This window comes from Macaca nemestrina, chromosome 15 (assembly GCF_043159975.1).
Source record: "Macaca nemestrina isolate mMacNem1 chromosome 15, mMacNem.hap1, whole genome shotgun sequence".
In the NCBI taxonomy this organism is placed as follows: Eukaryota; Metazoa; Chordata; class Mammalia; order Primates; family Cercopithecidae; genus Macaca; species Macaca nemestrina.
The window spans coordinates 104,541,181-104,569,093 of NC_092139.1; the positions used below are offsets into that span (position 1 = coordinate 104,541,181).

General features: G+C 52.0%; 1 protein-coding gene across 4 annotated transcripts; it reads left to right on the forward strand.

Moving 5' to 3' along the window:
- Positions 1–7: 7 nt before the first annotated feature.
- Positions 8–27,546, forward strand: LOC105464508 (colony stimulating factor 2 receptor subunit beta). 4 transcript variants are annotated; one of them, XM_071080534.1, is made up of 15 exons: positions 8–140; positions 9,036–9,283; positions 10,257–10,380; positions 12,981–13,174; positions 16,406–16,563; positions 16,641–16,809; positions 17,368–17,503; positions 17,666–17,823; positions 19,768–19,907; positions 20,784–20,946; positions 21,489–21,551; positions 22,299–22,389; positions 22,578–22,635; positions 23,519–23,622; positions 24,342–27,546. In XM_071080534.1, exons 2-15 carry the CDS (start codon positions 9,208–9,210, stop codon positions 25,465–25,467), a joined length of 2,760 nt encoding a protein of 919 aa, XP_070936635.1. In that variant the 5' UTR covers positions 8–140; positions 9,036–9,207; the 3' UTR covers positions 25,468–27,546. The 4 variants fall into 4 exon arrangements, with proteins under 4 accessions (XP_070936635.1, XP_070936636.1, XP_011710781.2 ...); XM_071080535.1 differs by having other exon boundaries at positions 12,984–13,174; XM_011712479.3 differs by lacking the exon at positions 21,489–21,551.
- The last annotated feature ends 367 nt before the right edge of the window (positions 27,547–27,913 follow it).

The window sequence follows — 27,913 nt, forward strand, 5'->3', positions numbered from 1 at the left end:
TAGCAAAGTAGTCCTGGGCTGGCACTGCTTCCTCTTTCTGCTTCTCTGTTTCCTGATGACGTCAACATAAATAGGAAGTGTGGGAGGCTCACTCTGCCTAGAGGCTCCAGAAGAAAGTTGGACTCTCCGACCACACAGAGGTATGTTCCGGCGTCCAGGAGCGGTGCTGAGGCAGGGTGGGGTCACAGCAGAGGGGAATGTGGGGAATCCAGGATGGAAAAGGACAGGGGGAGCCTGGGGGGCGTCCTGTGGGCAGCTGCGCCCTGGGGACTTGGAAGAGTTAGGGCTTGGCCTCTTGGGATGATCTGAGCCCAGACTCCTGGGGCAGCCAGCGGGTGGGGAGGCAGCCAGGGGTGCCAAGCTGCTTTGGTGTTGTACGATAGCTCTGGGGAGGACTCAGCCTCGCCAGTGGGATCTGGTTGGTCCTGGTGGGAAGGACACCTAGTGGGGTGGAAAGAGCTCAGGCCTGGGAGTCAGGCACCTATGGTCTGTTTTTCATTTTGTCACTAAGATGCTGGTGGTAGTGAGAGCACCCCCTGTCCACCCCGGGCTTCTGTCTCCTCATTTGTGGAATGGTGAGCATAGAGAGTCCCTGACATCTTGATGTAGAAACAGAGAGAATGCATGCTCGTGTGTTTGCCTGTGTGGGCATTTGTGTGTGTGTCTCTGTGTGTATGTGCATGTGCGGATCCCTGGGGATGCTGGAGTGCAGAGAGACTAAGAGGCAGAGGGTGAAACCTGGAAGCTTGCTGCGCTGAGGCCCAGAGCTGGGTGCGGTGTGGCTTGAGAAGCTCACTTTGAACTTGAGAGAAGCTCACTTTGAACTTAACAGAGTGAACTTAGTTCTGACACTCTGCCCTGCTTATTTGGGTTGCTGATGTGCGTTGGTGCCCAGGTGTGTGTGTTCTGTAACCAAGTATGTTGGCTGGGTAGGTAGGTATCTGGGGTGTCTGCTTTAGGGTGTGTGCAGGCGTGCGTACTGGCCCTGAGAATGAAAGGGCAGGTGTTTTACTGGGACCTTGTCAGACGGGTGCTAGTGACGAGCTGCATATGTGCAATTTTTAGTTTTCAAAAACCCTGCTGTTATATTTTTGTATAGCCAAATTCTAAGTTTTTTCTATTATCTTTCCTGCTTTTTAATCATTTTATAATGAGCGAACATTTCCAATTAGCTTTTGGTCACTCTTTTTTTCATCCTGCAGTTTTATTTATATTGTTCCAGTGTACAGATATACCAACACCATAGGATAGTTCATAAACTGTAGAAGGAATGTATTTAATACTAAACAAGCAACTACGCAGAAACCTGACTTCATGAAAATCAGAATAATCTAGAAGTATGCAGTACAAGAGACAAAGTCCCCAGCAATTTCTTTTCCCAAGTTCCATAGCTTACTCTTCTCACCACATGTATTCTTCCAGAACATTTTCTTTTTTTTTTTTTTTTTGAGACGGAGTCTTGCTCTGTCGCCCAGGCTGGAGTGCAGTGGCTGGATCTCAGCTCACTGCAAGCTCCGCTTCCCGGGTTCCTGCCATTCTCCTGCCTCAGCCTCCCGAGGAGCTGGGACTACAGGCGCCCGCCACCTTGCCCGGCTAGTTTTTTGTATTTTTAGTAGAGAAGGGGTTTCACCATGTTAGCCAGGATGGTCTCGATCTCCTGACCTTGTGATCCGCCCATCTCGGCCTCCCAAAGTGCTGGGATTACAGGCTTGAGCCACCGCACCCGGCCTAGAACATTTTCTAAGCATGATACAAGCATGTAGTTTTTCTTTCCTTTTCTTTTTTTTTGTTTGTTTTTTGTTTTGTTTTGTTTTTGTGATGGAATTTTACTCTTGTCGCCCAGGCTGGAATGCAGTAGCACAATCTCGGCTCACTGCAACCTCCTCCTCCCAGGTTCAGGTGATTCTCCAGCCTCAGCCTCCTGAGTAGCTGAGATTACAGTCCCCAGCCGCCACCAGGCCTGGCTAATTTTTGTATTTTTAGTAGAGATGGGGTTTTACCATGTTGGTCAGGCTGGTCTCGAACTCCTGACCTCAGGTGTTCCACCTGTCTCAGTCACCCAAAATGCTGGGATTACAGGCTTGAGCCACCGTGCCCGGCTGGTAGTTTTTCTTTTTACAGAAATGGGATTATTTATATATTTTTTTTATATATATATTATTTATATATATATAATTTCTTTTTTTACTTAATATTATATTTTGGAATATTTCAAAATTTCTACAATAATACATATAGATCTAACTTGTTAAGTAATCCTAAGAAATATGTGGCTTTTATTAGGATGAGTACACCACAATGCATCTAATCTCATGTTGACTGACACCTAGATTGTTTCTAATTTTTCCACGTCTACGGAACTGTTTCTATAGACTAAATTGCTAAATGCAGAATTACCATGCAAGAGGTTGTGTGTTAGAAATTTTAATAGGTATTGTCAAATCAGTCTCAAAGCAGCTGAGCTAAGCTGACATTCCCAGGTAGTGCCTAAAAGGGCCAATTTACCTTTAGAGAAATTATCAATCTTCTAATTTTTGTCCAATATTATGTACGGAAATTCTCAATGTTGCTTGATTTTTTTCTTTCCCTGATTATGGGTGAAGTTGTACATTTTCTATATGTGGATTGGCCATCTGGATTTCATTTATGATGAACGTGGAGAAATTTTTGTTCATCTCCTGTTGAATTCTCTTTTACATCTTAACTTTTGGAGTGACTCGTTTATTATGTATATTAATAATCCATTTATATATGTTGAAAATATATTCTCCCAAGTTATCACTTAGCTTTTTCTTTACCATGTTTAAGATGTCTTATGTCATATAAAAATGTTTTCATTGTTAAGGCAAACCTGTCATTACTTTTTATATGGTTTCCGGTTTTGGTGTCTTGTAAACCTCTGAGATTATCGGTGTCTTGTAAACCTCTTTTTACTTTATGATTTCTGGTTTGGTGTCTTGTAAACCTCCAAGATTACAGAAAGAGTTTTAATAATTTTACATTTTGGTTTTGACTTTCAGATTTTTAGCCTACCTCGAATTTAGAGAGGTGAATAATGTGTAAAGTAACTTTTAAAAATAATTACCATCTAATTGTCTTAACATTGCTAATTATGAGTGTGCAGTTTCTCCTCTCTTCAATGATTCGAAGTGCTCCTATTACATCCTAGGATTCTATATGTACTTTGTTATTTTCCTTATTGTTTTCTGTTCCATTTGGCTACCACTACATTCCTTATTATTTTTCCAGGGAATGGAGCAAGTCTCTCATCTCCGGTTTGTTATAATTTAGAATCAGTTCGCCGAGGCCCAGCGCAGTGGCTCATGCCTGTAATCCCAGCACTTTGGGAGGCTGAGGCAGGCAGATCCCTTGAGGTCAGGAGTTCAAGACCAGCCTGGCCAACATGGTGAAATCCCATGTCTGCTAAAAATACAAAAAATTAGCCGGGCTTGGTGATGCACACCTGTAATCCCAGCTACTTGGGAGGCTGAAGTGGGAGAATTGCTTGAACCCAGGAGGCAAAGGTTGCACTGAGCCGAGAGCACACCACTGCACTCCAGCTGGGGCAACAAAGCAAGACTCTGTCTCAAAAAAAAAAAAAAAAAGAAAAAAGTGAGGGGTAGGGTGGTAGGCGCGGTGGCTCACGCCTGTAATCCCAGCACTTTGGGAGGCCAATGTGGATGGATCACGAGGTCAGGAGATCGAGACCATCCTGGCTAACATGGTGAAACCCCGTCTCTACTAAAAATACAAAAAATTAGCCAGGTGTAGTGGCAGGTGCCTGTAGTCCCAGCTACTCGGGAGCCTGAGGCAGGAGAATGGCATGAACCTGGGAGGCAGAGCTTGCAGTGAACCTAGATGGAGCCACTGCACTCCAGCCTGGGCGACAGAGCAAGACTCCATCTCAAAAAAAAAAAAAAAAGAAAATCAGTTTGCCAAGTCCATTAAGTATCTTTTTGGAATTTTCATGTTGATTGCATTGAATTTAGAGATTATCTGAGGGACATTGGCCACTGGAAGTAAAGACAATAGTGAGAGCCTCTTATGTGAGGCTTTTACGGGAGGACACTAACGTGCCCCCTTGGCTCTGACATCGCATTTGGTTTCTGGCAGACATTCAGTGATGCCAACGTTTCCTCCACTGCCTCGTTTGCCAGGGTTTGTTTGTTCATTTAACCAGAAAAGTCTTGTTTATTATTAAATATTTAGGAGCACCTTTCAAGATCAGCTTATCCTTTTTCCCTTTTAATCTGTTCATCTGTTTGTTTGAATCATGAGTAGATTTCTCGAGCGTTCTCCTTCAATGTATGGAGCACCCTCTACTTGGCCATGATGTCTTCTCCTTTTAAAAGTCTTTGTCAGGTTGACCTATGAAATTGTTTGTTTCTGGAGTGAATTAGTATTTTGCTTTTTTCCCCCTAGTTTTTATTCCTACCATTCAGTTTCTTCATAAGCCTGGGAATGTTTTATGTGTGTGTTTATTTTAAGTAAGAAGGTGTTTGGTTTTTCTCTTCTCTTTTCTCTCTCTTCCTTTCTCTGTCCCTCCCACCCCTTCTCTGTCATCCTCCTGTCCCCATGCTTACTCTGCATTCTTAGTGATTTTTAATCTTTACATTTTTAAGGATTTCAAATGTATTGAACTTATATTTTCTGGGTTGGGCACGGTGGTTCACGCTTGTAATCCCAGCACTTTGGGAGGCCAAGGTGGGCAGATCACTTGAGGCCAGGAGTTTGAGAACAGCCTGACCAACATGGTGAAAACCGGTCTCTACTAAAGATACAAAAAGTAGCCAGGCATGGTGGTGCATGCCTGTAGTCCCAGCTACTCAGGAGGCTAAGTCACAAGAATCGCTTGAACCCAGGAGGCAGAGATTGCAGTGAGCCAAGATCATGCCATTGCACTCCAGCCTGGGTGATGGAGTGAGATTCTGTCTCAAAAAATATATACATATTTTTTTAAAGAAACCGTATTTGCTACCAGCATTTGGGTTTATTTAGCACATATATGCTCTTCCAAAACAAGAGGAGATCTTTAGCAAGTTTTCAGTTCTCCTCCACTCTCCACCCCAGCCTCACAGCCAACTCCCATGTTAAAATCATCTGAGTTTTGGTTCAGTATTCTTCTTTACTTATCTATAAGTGTTACTGGTTTCTTTGCCTCAGTATTTCAGCCTTTCTTGGATTTTTTTTTTCCTGAAATATAACCTGGAGTAATTTTTTTCAGAAAAGATTTGAAAAACTTTCTTTGTCCTTACATATCCAAAATTTTTTGTGTCCTTTAAATGTCAAAGAAAACTTGGCATTTTGTGATTCTAGGTTTAAGCATGATTTTCCCTTGGTATTTTCAAGACATCTATTTAAAGTTCAGAGTCTCTCATGTGAAATCTCTAGCCAATCTGACCCTTGTCGCATTCAAAGTATCCTATTTGTTTTCTCCTGGAAGCATTTCTAGGATTATCCTCATATTCTTGCAAGATGGAAAGTTTACCAGTGAGAACTGGGTTTGGCTCTATTAAAAGGAATCTTGAGAGTTAACTCCGATCTCTGTCCCCTACTATAAAATCCCATTGTAGTAGTCCCTGCCCCTTGAATACAGATTCCTTACTGTCTTTAAAAAATATTTCACAAAGGAATCTTGTTCTTTATTGAGTGGCCTGTTGTCTTCTTGAAAGCCCTGGGAAGCTTTCCCCATTTGCTGTTGTATCTGTTTGGTTGCACATGGAAAATCCCTAAGCAATGGTGGCTTGACAACATAGAAGTTTCTTTTTCCCAGCATATAAAAGAGGCCCAGGGGTAGCAGTTTCAGGCTAGTATGGTTGCTCCAGAGTTAGAGTGGGAATCCAACTTCCTCTCTTTCTGTTGCATCATCTTCACATATGACTTCCATCCTCAAGGTAACCTCATGGTCCAAAATAGCTGCTGAAGCTCCAGCTATCACCTCCAAGTTGCAGGCTGGACGAAGGAAGAAAGACAGAGGGACAAAAATGAACCTCTCCCACCTGAGTCAACTGTCATCGAGCAGCCTTTTTTGGAAGACATACACAATGTTTCCACTCTCACCTCCTTGGATCACATTTAGTCACTTGACGGCACCTAGCAGCAAGGGAGTAGAGGAAATAAAAACTTTTATTCTGTGTAGCAGTCAACTCAACTGAAACCTTGGTTTCTGCTGCCAGGAGGAAAGGGACACGGTCTTCCACTGTCTTTCAGACTAGGTGGCTGACACTGTCTGCCATACCTGTTCTTAATTCTCTCCACCCCCTGCTTCCGGATGCTGGAATTTTTGAATTTCTTTCCCAGGTCTAAACTTTTCTCTAAGACTTTTCATCTTCTTGATTATTTGCTCTATTTTATACATCTATCTTTTTCATTTGTGGTATCCCTTCTGTGGTTTGGCCCGTTATTGATAGTTTGTTGGGGTTTTTTTGTTTGTTTTTTTGAGAGAGAGTCTCAGGCTGGAGTGCCATGGCAGCTGTCTCAGCTCACTGCAACCTCCGCCTCCCAGGTTCAAGCAATTCTCCTGCCCCAGTCTCCAGAATAGTTGGGATTACAGGCGTGTGCCACCATGGCCAGCCATATATATATAATATAAATATTATATTTTTAGTAGAGACAGGTTTTCACCATGTTGGCCAGGCTGGTCTCAAACTCCTGACCTCAAGTGATCTGCCCGCCTCGGCCTCCCAAAGTGCTGGGATTACAGGCATGAGCCACCGCGCCCAGCCTTTGACTGACTTTTTTTTAAATTATGGATCTCACATCTTCAAATTCCAAGAACTCTGTTCTTTGCATAGAAGTGCCTTCTTTGAAATGGCTATGATTTCTCAAATCTCCCCGAGGATGCTGATTTAGATGTCTTAATGTACTCTTTTATTTTTGCTGTTTCTGTGCCTGTCTGTAGAAGCGTCTGCTGGGTTAGTGTATGTCAGAATAGATGTGCGCTGTTCGGAGATTTGAGAAATGGAATCACTATTGGCATAGAGGTCAGGGACAGAGTCTAGAGGTAACTCACCGTGGGCTTGAATCCCAACCTGTTCCTTACCAACCATGTGACTGTCGACCAATTATATAACATCCCACCTGTTTTCTCATCTACAAAGTGGAGATTCTAGTGGTAACCTATACATGGACGTATTCATATCCGTGAAGCCTTTTGAATAATGCCTGGCTCAAGGAAAACACTGCAATATTGTCAGCCACTATCATGCATTCTCTCTGTATATGTGAATGTTGTTTGTACTCTTTAATGATATTGATTTGTTTTCACCTTTTACACTAACCTGTGCTCCATAATTCTAGTTGCTATGGTCTATATGTTTAAGTGCTCCTAACTTGATGTTGCAACCTAATCCCCAATGTGAGAATATCTGGTGGTAGTGCCTGTGGCACCCTATAGAATACCCCAGCAGGTTCCCTTGCTCCTTCCGCCATGTGAGATTACAGGGAGAAGACTGTGAGGAACAGGCCCTCACCAGATATCGAATCTTGAACTTCCCAGCCTCCAGAACTATGAGAAATAAACTTTGTTACTTGTAAGCCACTCCGTCTATGGTATGTTGTTAGAGTAGCCCTAAGGGATGAGTACGTCGTCGGTGCAAAGATTTTCTGTTTGCACTCTGTCCTTTGCTTTTATGGTTCTGTCAGTTTCATAAATTACAGAAGATTTCACTTTTATGTATTTCTGCCAGCCTTTGTCTCTGTGATGTCTCTCCTATGCTTTAAGCTTAAAGAGTTCAAAGGCATTCACTTCTCTGGTTTGCAGGTTTCATAGGATGTAACATTTTACATTGAAATTTGTAATTAACTTGTTATTTGGGGGAATGGTGTGAAATGGGGTTTTAGATAGGCATTTTTATGTTGTTATTCAATGATTTTAGCATTTTTTTAAATTGAATATTTCATCACTTCACATTGATTCCTGATTCCTCCTTCATCATGTATTAGTACATTCTGGGGTCAAATAGAGTTTGTTTCCAGCCAGCATGTCCACTGATAGATTCTGTGTGTGTGTATGTGCATCTGTGCATGTATCTGTATGTATGTGTGTATGTCTGTGTGTAGATGGTATATGCGAGTGTGTATATGTGTATGTGTGTGTGTTGTGCATGTGTGTGTATGTGTGTGCCTCTGTGTGTGAATTTGTGTGTATATGTGTAAATGTGTGTGCATGTTTGTGTGCATATGTGTATATATGTGTGTATACATGTATGTATCTGTGTTGTTCATGTGTGTGTGTGTCTGTGTCTCTCTGTGTGTGTTTGTGTGTATGTGTGTGTGCATGTTTGCGTGAGTATATGCATGTATATTGTATGTATCTGTGTGTTTGTCTGTGTATGTGTGTGTGTCTGTGTCTGCGTTTGTGTGTATATGTGTGGGTATGTGTGCACGTTTTGTGTGTATGTGTATATATGTATGTATCTGTGTGTGCCTGTGTGTGTGTTGTGCATGTGTGTGCCTGTGTGTGTGCGTGTGTGTGTGTGTGTTCACGTGGGCATCTTGAGTGAAGCTTCCAGCAATCTTCCAGAAGAAAAGGAGCCACAGTTGTCTGTTCTGCTCTCTTGGGTACTTCCCAGACCAGTGAACTGAAAGGGAGGAAACCCCCGGCCTCCGAGGAGAAAAGGGAACTGGCAAGCAGAGGGTGGGGGGATGACGGTAAATGGAGCAGGGGTGGGGAGAGCACAGGCCCTGTGGAAGCGAGGACATGTGTGTGTACGTGTGTTCATGTCCAGGGGATGACACCGTGGCATCCAACAGCCGTGGACCAGCAGCCCATGGGGAGCTTAGTAGGAGTCAAATCCCAGGCCCCCCTCTCGGCTGCTCTGCTGTCTAGCACATTGTGCAGTGGTAGTGTCCGTGACCCAAGTGGGGGCCCAGCGCCTCAGGCCATGCAGCACATGTCCACTGCCTTCATGTTACAGGACACTGAGGGGTCACGCGTGAGGGCCACTTCTCTGGGTTGTCCCCACAACATGGGTGGTGTCCCTGGGACACGTGGAAGGGGAGGGGCAGCTCACTGCTGATATCTCCTTCTGCAGGCCTGGAGGAGGCAGAGGCCGGGAGGGAGAGGTCCCAAGAACCTGTGAAATGGATCTGGCCTGGCTCCCAGCTGGGCAGGAACACAGGACTTCAGGACACTGAGGACCCTGCCACGCCCATGGCCAGCACCCACCAGTGCTGGCACCTGCCTGTCCAGAGCTGACCAGGGAGATGGCGCTGGCCCAGAGGCTGCTCTCCATGGCCCTGCTGGCCCTGTGCTGGGGGCACAGCCTGCCAGGGGCAGAAGGTGAGTTCCGTGGCTCCCACCCCCTTCCCTGTCCCCCTCCTCACTGCTGCATCCTGGGGGAGGGCCGCAGCCTACCCCCAGGACCCTGCCCACCAGCCCTCCTCCTGCTCCTCTCCCTCCGTCTCTCCCCCTGGCCTCCCCTGGGCCTCCCTCGCTTCCCTCCTCCTGCACATTCCTGCTCATCCTGTCCTGGAAAGTCCAGCTGAGCGTGTCCGGCTTCCTGGCCCACATTTCTCAGCACGGCACTCCTGGCCCCCAGCCTCCAGGATGGCTGCTCTGGCCGTTTCCCCGTCCCTCCTTCCCCAGCAGACACTCTCTGCGCCTCAGGGGTTCCCACCTCCGGGACTTTGCTCCTGCAGGGCCTCGGCCGGGGTTCTCTCCCTGCTTCAGCCGCTAGCACCCTCCTTGTGTCTGAAGGCCATGCTGGGATGCTCCTGGGTTCTTGAGGTGAAATGGCCCCTCCCAAGGGCTCCCAGACTCCCAAGGGCTTCTGTGACAATGCTGGAACCACAGTCCCCTTAACAACTATCAGGCTCCCGAGGCTGGGGACTAGAAAGCAGGGGGGAGGGCATAGGTGGGACTCTGCCACACTGCATCCCAGGGCTGAGTGTGTGCCCCCTCCCAGGCTGCACAATGGGTTCAGGGGCCAGGCCTGTGCCTGATGCATGTCCCTGTCCTGAAGGTGGGGGAGGGGACCGTGCCCGGGAACAGCACACAGCAGAGCCCCAGAAAGTGTGCTGAGAACCAACAGAATATTGCGCTTCTGTCGGGAGAGGAGGGTCTGCAACCAGGAGCCCCCCCCATCGGGCAGACCCCCTTCCCAACTCAGGGCACCTCTGCCTGGCCACCTGGTGCCTCTGCAGGGACCTGGGAGACCCCTCCCCCGAGCTGGGCATCCCAGAGCAGCTGGAGGTGATGGTGACAAGGGTCCCCACAGGAAAGAGAGGTGACCCCCTCCTACTCCTCTTGTCAGAAACCATCCCACTGCGGACCCTACGCTGCTACAATGACTACACCAGCCACATCACCTGCAGGTGGGCGGACACCCAGGATGCCCAGCGGCTTGTCAACGTGACCCTCAGTCGCCGGGTGAATGAGTGAGTGACGCTGGGTGCAGGGTCCACGGGCAGGGGCTACGATGTCCCCTGTGCCTGGCGTGGGACGGTGGTGTAGAGAGGGACCTGTCAGGTCAGCCTCAGGGTGGAAGTGGACAGAGGACAGAGGAGAAGGGAGGCCCTCCTGGGAGCTCCTGCCCTGCCAGACACCTGCCAGGCCGGGCGCTGCTGTCTGACCTGGGGTTTCTGTGGAGTGCCTTCTACACTCACGTTGTTGATGATGGTGCTGGTGACAATGGTGACAATCTTCTCTTATTTTGTCACAATTTAACACAATTGCCCCACATGTCCTGTCTTAGTTCCTCCTCACCGTGAGGTGGGCAGGGCCAGGCCACGATGCCCCAACTCTGCCACCGCCTGCCTGTTCAGAGCAGAGCAGGGCAATGATGCTGGCCTGGGAGCTGGCCTGGGAGTTCACAGATGGGGAAACTGAGGCCCTGGAGGTGAAGTGCCAGCCCTGGCCACAAGGTAGGGAGTGGCAGAACAGGCCGTGTGAACGTGTCTGGGAGGGGGCTCCGCGCTCTCCCAGGGTCCCCCCTCTGCATATGGGCTGCCACCTCTCCCACCCGAGCTCTCCTGGGCATGCACCACACGGGAAGGAGAGCAGCATCGCTCTGGGGTGTTGGCCAGGATCTAAATCAGCCTCAAATGAAATAATTAAACAGCTGGAACCAGAGAGGCAGGTGACAACCCATTGGAGGTCACCCCAGCATTGGGGGGTGGGACCGGCTCTGCCACTCCCCACCCCTCCACCGCCTTCAGTTCTCCTGGGCACCTCTGTTGGACCTTCTCCATTCTCCCCAAAGACCATCCTGCCCCTTCCCGTGACCTGCTTTCTGCTGCACAACAGGGGACCAGGGAGAAGCTCCCTGCCCACCCCACACTCACATTCCCCACTGCCTACCGCCGGGGTGTGGGCCTGGACCGGGGCTCCTATCTAAGGCCTAAGACCTGATGCTGTCTGGTCCTGTTGCTCGGGAACATCACGGTCCCCAAGTCCCCACTCTGCCCTGTGCCACCCACTGTACCCTCTCTCAGGATCTTTCCCAATCGCCTTGCAAACCTCAGGAGTGCAGCGCCTGGGCATCTCCTGACCTGGCAACCCTGCGGCCCCTCTTTGTCTGCTTCCTTTGACAGCAGCATTCCCGACAGAGTTGTCCACACTCACCACATCCAGTTTCTTTCCAGCCGTTTCCTCCTGGGCCCACTCCCCTAGGATGCTGCCCCCACCAGGCCACCCAAACTGCTCTGGTCCAAGTCAGCAAATGCCCCAGGGAGCAGGATCTCATGGTGGAGCCTCTGCCTTCTTCCTACTTGACCAGGGGCAACCCCTGACAAGGAGGACTGCCGCAGCCTCCCAGCAGTTCCTCCTGCACCTGGCTCTGCCCACAGCTCACCCAGCGCCCCCGGGGCCCTGCCCACCCTCCTCTTTCTCCTTGTCTGCAGCCTCTTGGTTCTCTCGGCTGCCAAGGGTGAGACACCCAGGCCTAGTGTATGGGTCTCCTCTCTGCTGTATCCACTCTGCGGAGACCCCCTTAGGTCCCAGGGGCATCTCCCAAAGGTGACCTCAAGCCCACACTTCCCCTAAGCTCCAGGCCTCCAGGCTCACTAGCTTCTCCACCTGTCACTTAAACAACAGGCATCTCCGACTCCAGATGTCCTCAGCCAAAGTCTTGCTCTCACCTGAGCTGCATTGCTGCCTCTGTCTTTCCCCATCTCCCTTTCTAAATGGGAGCTCCTAGTGGCTCAAGCTAAACAACAGGGAGGATTTTGTTTTAAGTCTCTTTTGCCACCATTCCTTCCTGACTGCTATATCCCTCCACCAGCAAATGCTGCCAACCTTAGCTCAAGCAGAGCGTGAATCTCACCCACACCAGCCTGACCACCCTGGTGCACGCCACCTCCTGTCACCTGGATATTCCAGAAGCCTCCTAACAGGGCCCCCTGCTTCCAACGTTGCCACATTCCCACCTCAGTCTATTCACAACTGAGGACGCTCAGGAATCCTTTCAAAGCATTCATCAAAATCTACAACACCTTTGCTCAGAACTGTTTCCCACTCACTCGCAGTGAGATCCAATCCCATCACGTTGATGGGTGGGTCTCCTAGACCTCCCTGTCACATGCTCCACTCCCCATACACTGGTTTGAGGCCAAACCACGCAACACATCAAACAAAGCCCCAGGGTCTCTGCACATGCTGTTCCCGTTTCCTGAATTCCTCACAATTTGCACAGTCCCTCCCTCAATGCCTTTCACATTCTGCCCCCAGGTCACCTCCTTAGAGAGGCCTGCTTGTCCCATATTTCAAATTGCCTCCCCAGCCCAGCCCTTACTCCCTCCTCACCTGCTGCTTGCTTTATTTATCCACATGAAGTTCTCTCCACTGCTCACGCTACACGCTCTTTTCCATGCGGGTCCCCTTCTCCCAGGATGGCAGCTCTGGGGGCAGGATTTGTGTGTGTTTTGTCACTGCCTGGCCCCTGATTCTGGACAGAGCCAGGCACGTGGTGAGCACTCAGTGAACCTTTGATGAGTGAGTGATCCCCATACACCCTGGGCTAAGCCATGTCCTCTCCCAGCAGGGACCCTCCAGAGCCAGTGTCCTGTGACCTCAGTGAAGACATGCCCTGGTCAGCCTGCCCCTATCCCCGCTGCGTGCCCAGGAGATGTGTCATTCCTTACCAGAGTTTTGTCGTCACGGACGTTGACTACTACTCATTCCAACCAGACAGGCCTCTGGGCACCCAGCTCACCGTCACTCTGACCCAGCATGGTGAGGGGTTGGGGACCCTGCCCGGGGCTTGGTTTCCTGTGTGGACAGGGGGGCCCCGGGGGTGGCCCAGGGAGTCTTCAAGGCAGGAGACTGTGGCTTGGGGTTGGGTGAGGGTATCTTGAGGGATGAGGGTGTGGTCTGGTTACGTGGAGGCTTCAGAGCAGGGACTGTATGAGGGGCCCCTGACAAAGGCTTCTCCTATGCCCCTGGCTGCTACCACCTCCCACTAAGCCATGGGCTTCCAGCACTGCAGGCTTCCCTTGAAGAAAACCGTTCTCACCACTCACTTAGAAGCCTACCCAGTTAGAAAACTGTCCGCTTAATTGTTTCATCTCATCTCTGAAGCAACCCGTTTCCTGGATGTGGCCCTTGAGGCCCAGGAGGTCAGATGCCTCCTCTGAAGTCCCCCCGCCGAGTAGTAATGACAGAGATGGGTCAGCCTTCCCAGGGGCTTCCTGCATGGTAGACAGGGAGCTTCTCTCCTCCCTGCCCTGGAGGAGGGACCCCGGTGTGGGCTGCAATCCCACAGTGGTCCATGAAGCCATCTGTGGTCTAGGATGGGGTAGATGATCATTTTATATAGTTAAGTTTTATTTGCCTCTACATTAGAAAGAAATATAACCCGCAATTCGAAGTCCTGGATTCAAGGAAATGGTTGCTTAGAGTGAAGCTAAACCTAAAAAGGGACATGTTTCATGAAAGTTTTCGTTGACGTGGCAAAAACCCATGCTGGTGGCAGGCTGGTAGGAGGAACTGCAGGCTGTCATTGCAGTCTCAGAACCACGGCACGCTTGGTGCTGTTACTGGTGTCTTTGGCTGCTGCTGAAACAGAGACAGAGGGAGGTGACTAGTCCAGGGCCTCTCTGCTGCTGCTGGCAGAGCTGAGATCCAGATCCAGCGCAGGATGGTCTGGGTCCTTGGTCCTAACCACCAGCCCACCTGGTGCTCTTTGCAAAGGTCACACGGAAGGGCCTCTGACCATGGCTTCCTGCCCCTTTTGGTCACAGCATCATAAAGCCACGGCCAGAGGAGGGGATGGGTTAGGCCACCAGCAATCCATCAGAAGCAATGTTTCCACACATGGGTTTGATGGACACGAGAGTCCCTTCCTTCCTGAGAGCAGCTCAGGGTGCCCAGGCTGGAGGGAGGAGAAACGCTGTATGTCGTCCACCGTAAGAACTTACTGACAGCGGCGGGTGGGTGCCTCATGCAGGGGATAAAGCACAATGTCCCTGGGAGATCAGCACAGGCTTCCCAGAAGGAAGAGCTTTGCAACTCAGATCTGAAGGGTGGACAGGAGAGGAGGGCAGGAGGAGCCTCTCTGGCAGGGTAACAGCTGTGCAGAGGCTGGGGGATCGGAAGGGCACGGGTGGCTGGGGAACCTGCTGACCACTGTGTCCAGGGAGCATCAACTTCAAAGGTTGGGCAGTGGTGGGAAGAAGCAGGAGACACAGGCAGGGACCTGGCCCTGGAGAGGCTTCTGTCTCCTGCAGTCTCAGGGTAGAGGGGACCCTCTAGGCATGGAGAGCACTGAGGGGAAATGCCATGATCAGATGTGGATGTGAGAATGCTGGGGACAGGGGACTTACAGGGTAGATTGGAGGAGCAGGAGTGGGAAAGAAGTTGAAGCTCAGGATGTGACCTCAAGCACTCATTCCTAGAAATGACGAGGACACAGCTGGCTAGGAGATGGGGGCATGAGGGCATGCAAATCATAGTTTGGATATACACACAATTCATTCATTCAACCCTCTTTCCTTGAGCACCTACATATACCAACAAAGCTGTCAACAAACCAGCCAGCAACCCTGCCCTTGGAGCTTACAGCCCGGAAACCAGGAAGGTTTCTAGGGCGAGGGAGACAACTTAGATATAGGGAGAGAAGTGTGGCCGTTGGCCTCCTGGAGGCTGTGTTGAGCAGTGAGGTAGGGTCCAGCCTAATGCAGACTAGCAATGAATCAAGGAAGCTGGGGGGTACTGGGCAGGTGACAGGCCTGCCTCTGATCTGCTCTGAGGCTCCATGTTTGGAGACCTTGGACATTTCACTTCCTCTATGAGTTTCTCCATCTGTGACATGAGCTGGTAGACTAAACCTCTTGAGCTGGTTGAGCAGGTTTCTGATGGGGCTGCCAGTCTGTGCAGTTTGTGGCAGCTTCCAAGAGGGCTCTGCCGGGAAGGACTCCCCCTCCATGACAGCCTCGGGGGCTGGGAGTGCAATGACCCATGAGGGACGCTGGTCCTGGCTGTGGGTGGGGAGGGGTGGCTCCCCTGCTGTGTGTCTGCCGTTCTGGGCGGATGATTCCTGACACGCTGTAACACACCACAGCCCATGTCCAGCAGAGAGCACTTACATCCTATGTGTCAGGGTATTTTTGTTTGAAAGTCATCCCTCAGCAAGCAGACACAGAAATGCCAGAAACCAGGTGCCATGTCTTCATTCTGCATGTTCTTGAACAACCCAGAGTTCCCAGGAGATGGGTGCTTGCCTTGTGGCTGCAAGGATTTCATGAGAAGCCCCAAGGTTGCCTACGCATATCCGTTCATTCATTCACTCGTTCACCTTGCCCTGTAATTCACTAAGCAGCCACATCTCAGCCTGGAGGTAGGGAAGGGGGTCAGGACCAACCCCACCCACCCCCATCTCCTCACCCCTTAGGGGAGGCAGACACAGAAACACAGGAATCCCTCGGCTGTGGTAAGACCCCGGTGGAGGGAATTCCACTGAGCTATGGTGGCAATGAGAGAAAGAATAAGGGATTCTGCCTGGAGATGCGGCTCCGAGGACGTTCCTAGAGCCAGAGGCATTTGCCCCAGGCATTGACAGCAGGAGGGACCCTGGGCAGGAGGAAGGGAGCTTGGATGGCAGGAGGGGGAGGCCTCTGAACCGCAGGCCCCTCTGCTGGCAGGAGCCACCCAGGCCGCAGCATGGGCAGTGGGGAGCCTCAGGACAGAGGAGGCTCCAATGAGAGTTTCCTTGCCAGCGCCTTTTATGGAGCTCGGGTCACATGGGCGTTGCAATCGGCACGGCTTTCCATTGCTTTCATGTTGAAACGCTACAGTTTTGCAGATGAAGGGCTGAGGCCCACAGAGGAAATGGGTCTTGCTCAAGGTCCCTTAGCTGCTGGGGGCAGGGGTGGCCTGGAAGCCCCTGTGTCCACACAAAAGGCCACGCAGGCCCTGACTGCCCCCCAGCAGTCCAGCCCTTAGGTGCCCTTCACTTCCCCCCGCCAGTCCAGCCTCCTGCGCCCAAGGACCTGCAGATCAACACCGACCAGGACCACTTCCTGCTGACCTGGAGTGTGGCCCCTGGGAGTCCCCAGAGCCACTGGTTGTCCCTGGGGGATCTGGAGTCTGAGGTGGTCTACAAGCGGCTCCAGGATTCTTGGGAGGTAGGAACCACGGCCGCTCTGCCCAGCCCAAAGGGATGGGCGGTACCCCTCCTTCAGCACCCACTGTCTTCTGACAGGATGCAGCCACCCTCCTCTCCAACGCCTCCCAGGCCACCCTGGGGCCAGAGCACCTCATGCCCAGCAGCACCTATGTGGCCCGAGTGCGGACCCGCCTGGCCTCAGGCTCTCGGCTCTCGGGACGTCCCAGCGAATGGAGCCCAGAGGTTCGCTGGGACTCCCAGCCAGGTAATGGAGCCAGAGCTCAGGAAATGCCCCGTGGTGGGAGGGTGGGCTCATCAGGAGCTCCTGGCACAGCAGGGTTCCTGGGCTCCACCTGGGGGCTTCCCAGAGCTCCTGCTGCCATCTTTCCAGGAGCCTTCCTGGGCCGTCCCACCTCTACTGTGATTGCTGCCCAGTAGGACTCTGCCTCTGTTCACTTTGGGCTTCCCGGTTCCTGCATGCTCTCTGCCACTGGCAATTACAATAATAACAACAATAGCGCTATTAGCAGCCGTGTGTTACTGGAGGCTACAGGATGTGCAGGGCTTACCCACGTTTTTCTGTTCAATCCCCAAACACTGAAACTTAGATACTATTTCCACTCTCTGGGAGGGTGTGCAGGTGCACAGAACTCTCTCTCTCGGAGCTGTTGGACACCCAGCTGGCAGGTTCAGGCTGAAGTTTCAGTCCTGGTCTTTTGACCCCAGAGCTCGTGACCTCTGTGATGAATCACACAGAGGGCACCTACCGAGAACGATGGGAGGGATGAAGGAGGGAGTGCATGAAGACCTGTCTCCCTCCCAGGGGACGAGGCCCAGCCTCAGAACCTGCAGTGCTTCTTTGACGGGGCCGCCGTGCTCAGCTGCTCCTGGGAGGTGAGGCAGGAGGTGGCCAGCTCAGTCTCCTTTGGCCTCTTCTACAAGCCCAGCCCAGATGCAGGGTAAGCATCCTTTTCCTCCGTCCCCTCCCCTCCTCTTGGCCTTGCTCTCTCCATGCTTCCTCCTGTCCCTGGGGCCCCAGCAGAAGCCACAGCCCACCCCAAGCTCTCCTCCCTCCCGTGTGCCCTCCCTCCCCCTGCCCTCAGCTCTGCTGTGCTCCTCAGGGAGGAAGAGTGCTCCCCAGTGCTGAGGGAGGGGCTCGGCAGCCTCTACACCAGGCACCACTGCCAGATTCCCGTGCCCGACCCCGGGACCCATGGCCAATACATCGTCTCCGTTCAGCCAAGGAGGGCAGAGAAACGCATAAAGAGCTCAGAAAACAGTGAGTTTGCTCCCAGCCCGCTGTGGGGATGGTCTGGGGACTAGCACACCCTCATTGTGTAACCCAGATCAGCTCAGGGTTCCTCCTGGCTAAGTCTTCATGTTTGTCACTTTCAAAGAGATGCAGTCCAGTGACCGAAAGTGAACAGAGAAGCAATGAAACCACGATGGCAGTGGCCGAAAACAGGAGCAGATCTTTTAAACCTCTGATCTCTTGTCCTTTTCTTCTGCTTCCCTCTCCTATCCTGCAGCTCTCCAAATCTCCACCGCTAGCCACACCCTCCTGGTCCTGTCACCAAAACCCTCCCTTTCATTCCTCGTTGGATTTTCCTCTTTCTGATTTCCGAAGTTCCCCGCCGACTGATATTCTTCCTTTAATGTAATTGATCTATGATGTACTTTTCAGCTGGGGCCTGTGGTGCGTACAGATAGTGTTGATCCTTGGAGTTTAATATGCTTCATTTCTGTGATGTAACGAAGACCCCAGTGCAGTGGAACCTCTCACATTGTTTCAGGATGACCAAGTTCTTCCATCCAGTCTTTAGCACGTGTGAAGGGCAGAGGCCAATTTGTCTTAGTTACCTGGGTTTGAATCTATCATTAACTCTCTTGGGATCCTCACTGGAAAAAGGAATTCTGATTGTTCAAACGCACAGGATATATTAAGGGCCTCATATAATGCCTGGCACATAAGAGGCCTCAACAAATTACAGGCATTCATATTATGTTTATACTGTGAAGGCATCGAGGTTATAAGCATTCTCTTTTTTCTTTTGGGTAGACTGAAGCTCAGAGAGGTTGAGTGACTTACTTAAAGTTGCACAGTTGTTAGTAGGCAGATCAAGATTAGAGTTCAGAACTTCTGACTCCCTACCCAGTTTCTGCTTTCTTTACCCTTTGCCTCTTTCAACTTGTGAGTCTGCCAGCCAGGTGGGAGGTGCTGTCTGCAAAGGGCTTCCCCTTTCTCTTTGGCCACTATCTCGTTGGGGAGAGGCCTCACCTAGATGTTGTTGAAGGCCTGCTACAGCTGCTGTATTGGGGATTTTCTGGTGATGAGAACGTGTGAATGGTCCTGGCCTTCAGCCATCTCCCTACAACACCTCTGGGAGTGTCAGACAAGAGAGCCCATCACACTGGTGGGGTCGCAATCTTTGTTCTACCACTGCTTACCTGCCTTTCCTCAGGGCAAGTTACTTAATGGTTCTGTGACTCACTTTCCCTGTCTGTGAAAAGTGAAGATTAATAGTACCCACCACATAGGGCTGTTAGAATTGAGTGGAATAATTCATGTGAAATAATATGTATAACATTGCCTAAAACATAGTCAGGCTGGGCACAGTGGCTCACACTTGTATTCCCAGCACTTTGGGAGGCCAAGGCAGGTGGATCACAAGAGGTCAGGAGTTCAAGACCAGCCTGACCAACATGGCGAAACCCCATCTCCACTGAAAATACAAAAATTAGCTGGGCGTGGTGGCAGGTGCCTGTAATCCCAGCTACTTGGGAGACTGAAGCAGGAGAATCGCTTGAATCCAGGAGGCAGAGGTTGCAGTGAGCCAAGGTTGCACCACTGTACTCCAGCCTGGGTGACAGAGTGAGACTCTGTCTCAAAAAAAAAAAAAAAAAAAAAAAAAAAAAATAGCCGGTTGCCTAGAATAGAACCAACTAATAGTGGTTTTATTTTTATTGCCAAAAAAAAAAAAAATAGGAGTGATGCAAGCACTGGGCCACATCGCTACAAAACAAGTGTATCTCAGCATCTCCCAAGAGGATACCACTCAGGTCAAAACATGATATAGTGAAGTGGGGATGAAAAGGATGAACCATGGACAGAACCTGGGGTCTTGTGCCAGTGGAGACAGCCCCAGTGTTTGGCATGAGACACGGGGAATGTTCTGTTGGAGGGTGGGTGTGATGACTCTCCTAACGGTGTCCTTCCCTCCAGTCCAGATGGCCCCTCCATCCCTCAACGTGACCAGGGATGGAGACAGCTACAGTCTGCGCTGGGAAACAATGAAAATGCAATACGAACACATAGACCACACATTTGAGATCCAGTACACGAAAGACACGGCCACGTGGAAGGTGAGGCCCTTTGTCCAGGGAGGGGAGAAACACTGGGGAGGGCGTTCCAACTGCAAGGTGTCGGGCCCTTGGCAGGTGACCAGTGAGAGGTAGCCACGGGGACGTGGTGATCACTAGGCTATGTGGTTAGCAGGTCACTGTTCCATCTCTTGGTGAAGCAACTGAGGTTCGGAAAAGTGGCGTGGCTTGGCCAACACGAATAGCTGACCCTGAGTTCCCAGGGAACAGAGGACCCTCTGGGCAGGGAGGGGTTGAAAGGGCACTGGGAAGAAGGTTTTCAAAAGTCATGAAAGTTTGGGGTTATTTCCTCAGAGGAATCTCGTCTGGACACACATGGAGGCTCAGACAGAGCTGCTTCTGATGAGTCGGGGGTGCGCCCAGGCCAGGGCTCAGTCCCCTGCTTCCAGAGCCCGGAACAGAAACCACAGAACCAACCCCAGACCTTCAGACTAGAAATGGGGCAGCTGAGGCTAGGAGGGAGGTGGGCCAGTGGTGGAGCCAGGAGCGGGCCTGGGGTCCTGAACTCCCATTGTCAGGGTCCAGAGTCCAGTCAGCCTGCACTGCATTCCTGGAAAGGCCATAATGTGGGTGTGCTGAGAAGGCTCAAAAGATGGTGGGACAGGTAGTTTCAGGGTTCCGGGCCTCAGTGTTGTCAGTGTCAGGGCCTGCATTGAGAGGCGGAGTCCCCGATGCCATCCGAAGTGCTTTCCCTGGGTGGGACCTTAGGGAGGATCCACGGTGGTGAGAGAGAAGCCGCAGCGGGCCTGGGGCATGGCAGAAGCTGGGAGCCAGCGAAGCTGAGGGTCTAGGTGGGAGGGATTTGCAGCCGCTCCCACAGGCACCGGGCCAGGCCTCACCCTCAGCGCCAACCCACAGGACAGCAAGACTGAGACCCTCCAGAACGCCCACAGCATGGCCCTGCCAGCCCTGGAGCCCTCCACCAGATACTGGGCCAGGGTGAGGGTCAGGACCTCCCGCACCGGCTACAATGGAACCTGGAGCGACTGGAGTGAGGTGTGCTCCTGGGACACCGAGTCGGGTAGGTGAAGGCTGGAGTCCAGAGCTTCTGGCCAGGACCAGCTCATAGTTTCTCACTGCCATATAATCCTCAATGCAATAGCTGTAGTAGACCTGCAACAACTTGTTGGTGAGCCCTCTCCCCAATTAGATGGTGGCCAAATAGAAAGGGAAGGCCTTTGCAGACAGCACCTCCCACCTGGTCGGCAGACCCGCAAGTTGAAAGAGGCAAAGGGTAAAGCAGGGAGAAACTGGACGTGGAGTCAGAAGTTCTCCATCCACTCTTCATGAGACAGCGCAGCTGGGCAGAGAGTGCAGGCTGTGTGGGCACAGATGTGGGGCTCCAGACCCCACCCCATTCAGGCCTCCTTCCCTCCCTTGGGCCACTAGTCATTGGAAAGTGACACCTGGTGTGCAATACAGACTGCAAGTGAGGACTTGAGGGAGCAGAGGAGAGCAGGTCTCATGATCACTCCTCCTTTAAACAGGGACTTAGGCCTCTGTTAATATGGCCCTTGATTTCTTAGCTTTTGGGACTACCAAGTTTTGTGGTTGCTCCGCCAGAGTTTCCTGTTACCATGGAAGCAAGAAAATCTAGAGCCGCAGACTGGGTCCTTGGATTGCAAGGTTTTGCTGTGATTCCTTCATCTTCCCACCTCCCTGCACTTGCCTCGTGCACTGACCCCTCACCTTTCACCATAGTGACCACCAGGGGACTCCTGTAGAACAAGACAAGTCCAAGGGGTCGTTTCAGAGGGAGTAAGGATACAGGAGATATTGGGAGCAACCCAAGTGCACAGTCAGGCTTGGTAGTGGCAGGGGCCCAGGAAGAGGGCCACAACCAGGCAGAAACGAGGCCAGGCCAATGGGCCCAAGGGAGGACCAAGAGGGGAGTCCTGAGGAACCTGGTCTGGGAGCTCAGGGCTGGGCAGCAGGAGGGATCAGGAGCCTCCAGAGGGGCCTTTGCACCTGCTGGTGTCTCTGCCAGCATGCCTTTCCCCATCTCCACCTCTCTAATCCTTCCTATTACTAGAGGCCCAGCTAATATGCCACCTCCTTCAGGAAGTCCCCTGTGATTGCCATGAACTGTGTGGTACTTGCCCTCCCTGTAGCACCTTCTGTGCTGTAGATCCTGGAAAGGATCTGACCCTCAGGTGTCCTCCCAGCACTTTGAACACTGAGGGGGTTCAGACCAATGCCCTTCTCAGCATGGATCTGGCCTCTCTCTGCTAATCCTCCAAAGCAGTAAGTTCCAGAGCCCTAGGCCTGCACAGAGCAGGCTCTCAGGGAATACTGCGCCAACCCCACTCCCTGCCCTGAGGTCGATTTCCCTCCCCGATGCTGACACTCCTCTTCCTCCCCGGCTGCTGGAAGTGCTGCCCATGTGGGTGCTGGCTCTCGTTGTGATCTTCCTCACCATCGCTGTGCTCTTGGCCCTCCGCTTCTGTGGCATCTACGGGTACAGGTGAGGGGACTCTGTGGGGCTGGAGGTGGTAGCCGAGACCCCAGAGGGCACCAGGGAATCCCACCCAGCTCCCTCCAGGTCCTGCTCTGCCACTCACTTCCTGGGCCTCAGTTTCCCCTCTGGACACGAGCATGGGAGCAACTGGCCCTGAGTTCTCTGATGGCTGTCACCTCCCTGGTGTCTTCCAGGCTGCGTAGAAAGTGGGAGGAGAGGATCCCCAACCCCAGCAAGAGCCACCTGTTCCAGGTAGGAACTGGCTGCGAGGGGTGGGGTGGGGGCTTCTCTGTTCCTGCCTTTCTTGTCTCTGTCCCCACCTCCTTCCCTTCCAGTGGGTTTTGGGTGGTAGGGATGTAGGTGGGCTGGAGGGGGCTTTGGGAGCTTTGGGAGCGGGGCCAGCACTTGGAAATTCATTCCTGGGATTCCCTGCAGTGCCCATGCCTGGCCCTGCCTGCCAGAGCTCTGCATGGAGCCCAGTGGACAGAACTGAGTGTGGGGCTGCCCGGGACAGGGTGGGCTCACAGCGGGGGGGTCCTGCTACCAGGATGGATGGGGTGTCAGGAGGCAGAAGGGCTCCCCAAGGACAAGACACCTGGGCTGAGCTGTGAGGGTCCGAGTGGTGCCAGGTAGCAAAAGTTGCTCAGGCTCAGGGCATCTCAGGCTTAGGGCATCTTGAGGGTGGAGACGGAAACCTTTCAGGAAGGGAGCTGAGGGCATGGGACAGGAGGCTGGGGGCCATGGCGGGAGGCTGAGGTGACCATGGGGAAGACACCAGCATGTGGGTGATGGGAGCCCTTTAGTCAGGCAGGCAGGGCCAGCTTTGCCTGTGGAGGGATCTCTCTTGGCTGGTGTGGAGGAGAAATGTGGGCGAGCATGGAGACAGGCACTCCAGGTTAGGAAAATCACAGGAAAAGGACCCTGTCCTCAGGTATCAGGGACATGCGGGAAGTCCCAGCCCCTATCTGGGCCTCACTTTGCTGGTGTCAAAAGGCCATGGCCAGTCCTGAAGAAGTGGAGATGCTTCTCTTGTCTGGGGGCTCCTTGAATCCCCCTGCACCCCCATCCCCCTCTGCCTTGCCCCCACCTCGGGGGCCTCCTGATGCCCACAGGCACAAATATCCCTCCCTTGCAGAACGGGAGTGCAGAGCTTTGGACCCCAGGCAGCATGATGGCCTTCACCAGCGGGAGCCCCCTACACCAGGGGCCGTGGGACAGCCGCTTCCCTGAGCTGGAGGGGTGAGTGTCTGGGCTCATGGATCACTCCTGACCTCTGGGGAGCATACAGGGAGCTGACCCCATTGTGCAAAGTGGGACTCAGGTGAGGTTGTTTGTGGCTTACTGTGAAGGGATCCAAGGGGACAGGTTTGCACTAAAGCAGGAGGCACCTGGGGTGGATGTGAGGAAGAACTTCCCCTTTCCAGGTTAGGGAGGGCCAGACAAAGGAAGTGACCAGAAGCGAAGGAGGGAAACAGATGGCCTTCCCCTCCCCTGTTGGCTCAGAGGTGTCACTGCAGAGGCCTCACGGGGTAGCTGGGTCTGTAAACTCCCGGGAACTCAGCGCCTGAGCCGGCAGCTCACCACCGACTCGGCAGGGAGAAGGGGGTGGCATGGTTGATAGAATGGTGGAAGGGTGGCCCAGTGCACAGGCTGGGCATGAGCCTGGTGCTTGAAGGAGGATGGACTTTAAGGTCAAAAGGGAGAGGGCTCCAGCCTTGCGGAGGAAGACCTTGAGCTCAGCACGGAGGATGGAGCTCCCGAGCCACAGACAGACTGAATTCATGTCCCGTGTTCTTCTCTGGGGCCCCTGCTCCCTCAGCCCTGCCCCGCTCAGGTTCTCACTGTGAGCTCTGGGGGACATCAGGGCTTCCAGAGAACCATCTCCACCCCACCTTGTGTCTGAGCCGAATCATCTGCCCAGGGTGGTCCCAACTCTTTGGCCCATGTTCTTCCCACAGGGTGTTCCCTGTAGGATTCGGGGACAGCGAGGTGTCACCTCTCACCATAGAGGACCTCGGGCATGTCTGTGATCCACCATCTGGGCCTGACACGACTCCAGCTGCCTCCGATCTGCCCACAGAGCAGCCCCCCAGCCCCCAGCCAGGCCCGCCTGCCTCCTCCCACACGCCTGAGAAGCAGGTTTCCAGCTTTGACTTCAATGGGCCCTACCTGGGGCCGCCCCACAGCCGCTCCCTGCCTGACATCCTGGGCCAGCCAGAGCCCCCACAGGCGTGTGGGAGCCAGAAGTCCCCACCTCCGGGGTCCCTGGAGTACCTGTGTCTGCCTGCTGGGGGGCAGGTGCAGCTGGTCCCTCTGGCCCAGGCGATGGGACATGGCCAGGCCATGGACGTGGAGAGGAGGCCGAGCCAGGGGGCTGCAGGGAGTTCCTCCCTGGAGTCCGAGGGAGACCCTGCCCCTCCTGTTCTTGGGCCAAGGGTGGGAGGACAGGACCCAAAGGACAGCCCTGTGGCTATACCCGCGAGCTCTGGGGTTCCTGAGGACCCTGGAGTGGCCTCTGGTTACGTCTCCTCTGCAGACCTGGTACTCCCCCCACACTCAGGGGCCTCGGCTCTCTCCCTGGTTCCCTCTCCGGGCATCCCCTCAGACCAGACCCCCAGCTTCTGTCCTGGGCTGGCCAGTGGACCCCCTGGAGCCCCAGGCCCTGTGAAGTCAGGGTTTGAGGGCTATGTGGAGCTCCCTCCAACTGAGGGCCAGTCCCCCAAGTCCCCAGTGAACAATCTTGTCCCCCCTGAGGTCAGAAGCCCTGTCCTGAATCCAGGGGAACGCCGGGCAGATGTGTCCCCAACATCCCCACAGCCCGAGGGCCTCCTTGTCCTGCAGCAGGTGGGCGACTATTGCTTCCTCCCCGGCCTGGGCCCCGGCCCTCTCTCACCACGGAGTAAACCCTCTTCCCCGGGACCCTGTCCTGAGATCAGGGATCTAGACCAGGCTTGTCAGGTCAAGAAGCCCCCAGGCCAGGCTGTGCCCCAGGTGCCCGTCATTCAGCTGTTCAAAGTCCTGAAGCAGCAGGACTACCTGTCTCTGCCCCCTTGGGAGGTCAACAAGCCTGGGGAGGTGTGTTGAGACCCTCAGACCTAGACAGGCAAGGGGACGGAGAGGGCTTACCTTCCCTCCCGCCTGACCTTCCTCAGTCATTTCTGCAAAGCCAAGGGGCAGCCTCCTGTCGAGGTAGCTGGAGGCCTGGGAAAGGAGTTAGCCTTGCTCCAGACCCCTTGACCTTCGGCAAATCACTTCTCTCCCTGCGCTCACACACACACACACACACACATACGTGCACACATTTTTCCCCTCAAGTTAACTTATTTGTAGGTTCTGAATTATTAGAACTTTCTAGACATACTCATTCCATCTCCCCCTCATTTTTTAAAATCAGGTTTCCTTGCTTTTGCCATTTTTCTTCCTTCTTTTTCCACTGATTTATTATGAGAGTGAGGCTGAGGTCTGAGCAGAGCCTTGTCAGACTGAGACGCGTCTGGTTGTGTTTAGGATTTGTGTGGGCTGCCTGTCCCCGGCAGGTGCTGATGCACATGACATGATTCTCATCTGGGTGCAGAGGCGGGAGGTAGGCACAGTTGGGGTTAGGGCTTGGAAGAGTGGCACAGGATTGGGCACGCTCAGTGAGACTCAGGGAATTCAGACTAGCCTCGATTGTCATTCTGAGAAATGGGCATGGTAAAGCGGGGGGCGGGGTGCAAGGGACGTACATGAGAGACTGAGAGCTTCTGGGGAGCCCTGCTGGTGATGTCTGTGGGACCTCCAGTCCCCTGAGACCCCATGTCATGTAGAGAAGTTAACGGCCCAAGTGATGGGCAGGCTGGTGGGACCTGGGGAACATCAGGAGAGGAGTCCAGAACCCACGTCTACTGCAGAAAAGTCGGGGAAAACTGCCTAACAAAGAAAATACCCCTGGCCGGGCGCGGTGGCTCAAGCCTGTAATCCCAGCACTTTGGGAGGCCGAGACGGGCGGATCACGAGGTCAGGAGATCGAGACCATCCTGGCTAACACGGTGAAACCCCGTCTCTACTAAAATACAAAAAAAATTAGCCGGGCGAGGTGGCGGGCGCCTGTAGTCCCAGCTACTCGGGAGGCTGAGGCAGGAGAATGGCGTGAACCCGGGAGGCGGGGCTTGCAGTGAGCTGAGATCCGGCCACTGCTCTCCAGCCTGGGCAACAGAGCTAGACTCCGTCTCAAAAAAAAAAAAAAAAAAAAAAAAAAAAATCTTGGCCTTTCAGATACATGAAAAATAATGGCATTAAATTGCTTTAATTTGCATTATTTTTGTTATCTAGTTTGCACATTTTTTATAGGCATCTTAGGCATTGATGGGTAGTTTTTAACTGGGCCAAGCCCATTAAGGTTTTTCTTCTGTTGGGTGCTATCATTTTCTGATTAAGTTTTTTCAACTATTAACATATGGTCTTTCATGGATGATGGAGTGTTTTCCCCCCAAATCTGTAGTTTGTCTTATAATGTTGTATTTGAGGTTTTATGGTGTACAAATGTGAATGCTTCTGTAATGTCAAACAGATCCCTAGTAAACTCCTTCTTCACTTTTACTGTCAAATTTACAAAGGTCTTCCCACTGCAAAGCAGCGTTTGTCCTAATTTATATAATTTTTTCTGGTTCATTTTGTGTTTCCAACTTTTCATGTAAAATTTTAATTATTTTTGAATGTACAGATGTGAGATGGAGGTGCCTTTTGGTATTGAAATTCTTTTTCCATGTATCTGAAGTGTTACTTTTGTGATATAGGAAGTCCTTGTATATGTACTTCATCGGCCCCTAGGCTTCCTATTTTGTTACCTCGTTCTCTCTATGGCATCCACCATTTTGATTGTTCTACTTGTATATGTTTTCATAAGTGGTTAAGCAAGTGTTCTCGTTACTTTTGCTCTTAAATCCCTGTTCATTACAGCAATGTTGGTGGTCAAAGAAAATGACAAACAACTTGAATGTTCAATAGTCCTGAAATTCATGACAACATTTTAGTACAAGTAGAATCCTCTGTTCATAATGAACAAGATGAACCAATGTGGATTAGAAAGAAGTCCGAGATATTAATTCCAAAATATCCAGACACCGTTAAAGGGGAAAAGTTGCAATAAAGTGTCTGTAACATAAAACAAAGTGAAACCCTGAATTTGTGTGTGCATGTTGGTGTAGCTGGAGGAAGGAGTTGCTCTTTGAAACCTCAATTGCTATTGTAAGTGATACAGCTCCAGTGACTGAAGGAACACCAGGATCCTTAGTCTTGCGCCGATTTAAATAAAATGACACAGAAATACATGGAGTGGTTTTAAGGAGTGGAGAGTTTAATAGGCAAGAAAGAAGGAAGAAGGGACAGATGGAGGGGGGCTCCAAAGCTGAGAGAGGAAACCGAGTGCCACAAAAATTAGCCAGCTATATGAGGATGCTAGAGGAGGCGGTATCTGATTTGCATAGGGCTCAGGGGATTGGTTTGACCAGGCATCTCATTCATGTAACCCCTGAAAAACCTGGCCCTTTCA

Excerpts from the sequence above, each read along its gene's own strand:
- LOC105464508 (XM_071080534.1), top strand. The coding sequence starts at position 9,208 with ATGGCGCTGGCCCAGAGGCTGCTCTCCATGGCCCTGCTGGCCCTGTGC. Across the intron at positions 17,824-19,767 it reads CATAAAGAGCTCAGAAAACA|TCCAGATGGCCCCTCCATCC; the intron begins GTGAGTTTGCTC and ends CCTTCCCTCCAG. Across the intron at positions 19,908-20,783 it reads AAGACACGGCCACGTGGAAG|GACAGCAAGACTGAGACCCT; the intron begins GTGAGGCCCTTT and ends GCCAACCCACAG.